Here is a 5,127-nt window from a genome sequence, read left to right on the forward strand (position 1 = left end):
TTACTAAATATGTGTTCATACAAGAATACTAAATATAAGTTTCATACATCAAAAATCAGATAGGTTTTTCCCTTCAAAATGTAGCTTCTACTCTACGTAGAATCTAGTAATTATCTTTTTCAATTTTGATAAGTTTTTCCCTTTTGTTGCTTGACATTTGCGGAGAGATCAAGTCCACTGAAACAGATTGCTCGACATCAGATTCGAACAAATTTCTCTTGCAAGGTGTAATGTTATCCGAGGAACAAATTTCAACTTCTGTATTGTCACAAGTGACAGATAAAGAGACCTGTGTTTCATTATTATAAAATATAATAATAGTTAGCATGTTAATGAGGTGGTAGGAATAGATTGTTCTACAATTAATGTGAAGAATTAAGAAATCATAAGTAAGTTGAAAAGTAGGCAATACAGAAATTTTTATGCAAAGTGTCAAAAGTTAATTAGAAGCTTTAATAATTTGATAATGGGTCAATGACAAATAGAACATAAGACACAAATAATGTTAACTAAACTTCAATCTTTTATTTGATGTGAAAACTTCTAAAACTCAAATGGTTAAAAAATCTTGTATTGTTAAAATTCATTGTACTCATATGTTAGATAAGAATCTAACAATATATAATGCATTCTTTTAAAAAATCTAACATTAAATTCATATTCTACACATTTTGGGAAAATAAAGGCATGTTTATTTTATCTATTTAGTTAGTATAATTATAAGATATAAAGAAAAGTTTCTGGAACTGTTATTGTGAAGAATCAATAGAGGAATAGTAAAACAAAATTCAAAGTGATAACCGTGTAATAAGTAGAAACTTCAAAAGTGTATCTTCTGAAATAAGTATTGTGAAATATACAACAAAAATTAGGTTTTCGAGAAATTTAACTTGTCCGGATGTCCCCTTAATTATGAAGATAGGTATTGAGGTGTTAGTATTAGTTATGATCATACTTCAGCCTGGATGGAGGTTGTACATATAAAGCGTATTGTGTGACGTCAATAGTTACTTTTCATTTTATTCCAAAAAATAATTAAAAAAAATACAAACATTAGGAATGAAAAAGAGAAGTTATACTAAGTGTGTTGACTTACATTATCAAGATGAACTTTCTTTTTGGAAGATTCAGCTTCATTAGTGAAATATTCTTGACATGTTGACTCCTAATGATTTAGAATGAAAAAAATAATACTAATACATTGCTCAACTTTATTTATATATGCAGAGTGATACATGAAATGAATACATATGTAGATTTATAAAAGAAGAAAATATGTAATGTACCTGGTTCAAATCTAAGTTGTCTTTGAAAGCTGCTATCAGATTTTTATCATTTCTTTTGAACTTATGTGTCATATACTCTAGCTTGGAAGGTTTGCGATAGGGGAATGCGAGCCTAATTTGATGACCATCCCTTCCCCAGAATGATAATGTTCTTTTTCTTGCTGTTCGTTTCACAATCGCCATCACTAAAAAATAAAAAAAAATGTATGTTAGTATTTGTGATTAGAATCCTAGATGGGGAAGGGATGGCTCCAAGTTTCTACATAGTGAAATGCATAAATTGATGTAGTAAAAGAATAAAAAAAAAGAATACAGTGTAAAAAATAAGACAACGTATGATCAATAATAAGTTATTTCCTACACCCTGGTTTGTTCAAGTCCTTTTGGCACATAACTTCAGCACATTACTATGGAAAGTTAACCAAAAGCACATTACTATGAAAAGTGATATGATTCTACAGTGGCCTGAATGTAGCAACTTGTAAGAATTACTCCTGACAACATAACTTCTGCACATTACTATGGAAAGTTAACCAAAAGTGATATGATTTAAGTAGGTTGTCTATTTTGTTGAAGTGTTGTTTTGTTGTTTTATATGTCCAGGTGTGAGCTTGTATGGAAGTGGACAGTGAGGGGATATTTTCAAGTAACTTCATAATAACAACTATATTAATTATACTTCACCTTAAGAAATGAATGGCAGTTGACTAATATGGAAAACTATGTGAAACAGTGAGATGGATGAGCCTTTTGCAGTTGAATTCAGAATATGATTCACCTATATGCATACAGATGGCACATATAACTGTGCTCTAATCATGATAGCTAAATGCAGTTGTTGGCTATTATCTATAGGCTGTTACTGCTTTGTATGTTTATGCTTATAATGTTGGAAGCTTAGTTTTGATTACCTACATAGAGACTGCTTGATCTAATGTAAGCTGGTTTAATAGTCTTGGTTTAGCTAAACATGAGATATTTCCATGAAGCTCTCTCAGAAATATAGGAGTTAGCATCCATGTGAAAACAGAATCACAGACATGAGTACATGAAAACTTTAGAAAATTAGAAATCCTCAAAATCCAATGTCTCATGCTTTATATGTTTATACTTATAATGTTGGTAGCTTAGTTCTGATTAACCATGTAGGGACTACTTGATTTAATGTAAGTTGGTTTAGTGGTCTTGGTTTAGCTAAACATGAGATATTTGCATGAGACTCCCCCAAAAACACAGGGGTTAGACACATCCATGTGAAAACATAGTCACAGACATGATTACATGAATGCAGAATATTAGAGATGCACAAAATCCAATGTCTTGTGTGAATTCAACGATTTTTCCAGAAACAAATATATGTGGATTGTGGTAAATGGACCAATCGTGTGATTAGCCAGTTAGCTGCATAGCATGCCCTGATATTTGATTTGGGAGGTAGAGGATTAAGATGATATCAACTTCTGACAGTACACAAAAACTAAATGACTGCTATCAAATTAATATTCAAAAGCTATGGAGGTTTAAGCAAGTAGCATGGAGAAATCGCTACACATATATAGCATAATCAAGAATGAAAGTCATTCCAAACTCTTTACTACCCATGCAACAGAATAACTTCAGCACATTACTCCTGACAACATAACTTCAGCACATAACTCCGACAACATAACTTCAGCACATAACTTCAGCACACGACATTGGAGGTATTCAGATACATTGTCATAACTGACTAAAGTAAATCAGGGCACAATGCATATTAAGTACTAAGAAACATGTTAGGAATGATAGAAGTTAAATGATGGAAATGACAAAGCCTTGTGCCACAAATATAATAACAAAAAGAGCACCTTCTTTCTTAATTCTTCTTTTTTTTCTTTCTCAAAACAGCATCAAATTGATGATATGATTCATTTCACAGAAAATCAGATAAGTAAACTGAAAATTTACAGCTTCAAGGCTAAATGAGAATCCATGAACCTTATATTTATTGTTCTATAAACATAATAATGTGTCACATATGCACAACGTGCATATAAACTGGTTAAATAGACACCCACCAGTCTTTTTTTTAATCTCGGTTTAATATGCATCTCAAGATTAATTCCAATGTTATTGCACAAGTTTGACATCAAAATATCATTTTTAAAAACATGAAAACGTGGTAATACTGACATGTAAAGAAAGAAAACATTAAGTAAGAAAATCCCTTCACCTTGAGAACATTTAATAGCATAACAGTTTCACAAACAACATGACAAAATCAATAAAAGTATAAATTCTATTATAGCTACAACTCACTGGGGAATTCTGTCACACGTTCACTCCCATCAAAATCAGACCATTCATTTCTAAAACTTTCTCCTGGATTTTCTTTATGCCCATCCCCTCAAGTTGTAATCTCTATCTAAAATAGTTGAACTTCAACTAAAAATTCCAGTATTGAGAAATAAGATCGAACATTATAAAGTTCTTGTGTTAAAGATTGAACATTATAGGTAGGAATATTAGCATTAATCTGAACATATGGATCACTTACAGGGACGCCGACGACCGACGACCTTCGTCTCCAGTGACGCCAAACGCTTTTCGCAGCGTAGGGATCAGTCGTCGCCGGGGGATTAGACGATGGTTTGATTTGGAAATTAGGGATGTGGGAATGAGGATCTGAGCCATTATATTTATTCGTAATATCCTTCGGCGACGATTGGGTTCTCAAGGCGTCGATCGCGGGTAACGAAGCGTCAATCGCGGGTAACGAAGAACGGGAGAATAATGGGTTTGGGTGAAAGTTGATTTTGGGAAAGAGAGCGGAGATCGCGGGTAACGAAGAACGGGAGAATAATGGGTTTGGGTGAAAGTTGATTTTGGGAAAGAGAGCGGAGACAGAACAATTTTCTTCTGTGTAAGGAGGTAGAAGAGAGGAACGGTGAAATGGAAGAATTGGGGGAAGACGAAGCAGCTCGTCGTTGGAATGTAAGTGGTGGAGAGAAGTTCGAAGCGGAGATTTAATGTGTTGAGGCCAGGTGGCGTGTATAATTGTATGGGTTAATTTTGCCAAGTGGCATTTTTGCAGGAGGCATAACCAAGAGTAACACTTATTACTAATAGTATATAGATTAAGTCTCTCACAACAAAAAAAACAAAGACAAAACGTTGCACAACTACGCATGAAAAAAAACAAAGACAAAACATTGCTGTGAGTGTTCAAGATTAATACCTGCTCGATGATAACAAAATAGTGGGAATTAGACTGCATGATAAAGTTTAATAACAGTGAGTACCAATCAAATAAATCAAAGCAATTATGTTTAAATATCAACAACATGTTTAAATAACATGTTTAAATATCAACAACATGTTTAAATAACATGTTTAATAACAGTGAGTACTAATAAGAAATTCCCACAAAAAAAAACAAATTTCACTCCTGCTGCATATCAACAACATGTTTAAATATCACAATAATCAACTCAGTTAATGTTATCAATTATGCAATAACGTCCAGATTAATTTTCAAGCATGCCCATTTGCGTGCATATTTCAATCAATGTACTCATAAACTTTAATGCACATCCTATACATAGCATATATAACTTATTAGCAATGGTACAGGTTTGTGTACATAGAAAATGGTACAGATTTGTGCACATCCTATTTACAGCACTGATTCTAGGAATTTTGTTAATGTGATATATAAGAACCTAATATATGTAAATGGAACATGTTTAATTGCTATTTGGTCAATAAAGAAATACATAACCTGTATTTACGATTTAGAGAAATGGCCTTATTTTCGTTACCTGCTAACTCTGCATCTTAACTGATCTTGGAAAGTTTCACT

The 5,127-nt window shown here is 32.7% G+C and overlaps 1 protein-coding gene across 4 annotated transcripts; it reads right to left on the minus strand.

Moving 5' to 3' along the window:
* LOC109840760 lies at positions 1-4,638 on the minus strand. Of its 4 annotated transcripts, XM_020409509.1 has the most exons (5): positions 3,823-4,080; positions 3,585-3,690; positions 1,287-1,471; positions 1,097-1,165; positions 1-289 (listed from the first exon to the last, which is right to left on the minus strand). In XM_020409509.1, coding segments are annotated over exons 2-5 (441 nt in total). In that variant the 5' UTR covers positions 3,586-3,690; positions 3,823-4,080; the 3' UTR covers positions 1-103. The 4 variants fall into 4 exon arrangements, with proteins under 4 accessions (XP_020265098.1, XP_020265100.1, XP_020265099.1 ...); XM_020409511.1 differs by lacking the exons at positions 3,585-3,690; positions 3,823-4,080 and adding an exon at positions 4,504-4,638; XM_020409510.1 differs by lacking the exon at positions 3,585-3,690.

Source organism: Asparagus officinalis, chromosome 5, assembly GCF_001876935.1.
Source record: "Asparagus officinalis chromosome 5, Aspof.V1, whole genome shotgun sequence".
Taxonomy (NCBI): domain Eukaryota; kingdom Viridiplantae; phylum Streptophyta; class Magnoliopsida; order Asparagales; family Asparagaceae; genus Asparagus; species Asparagus officinalis.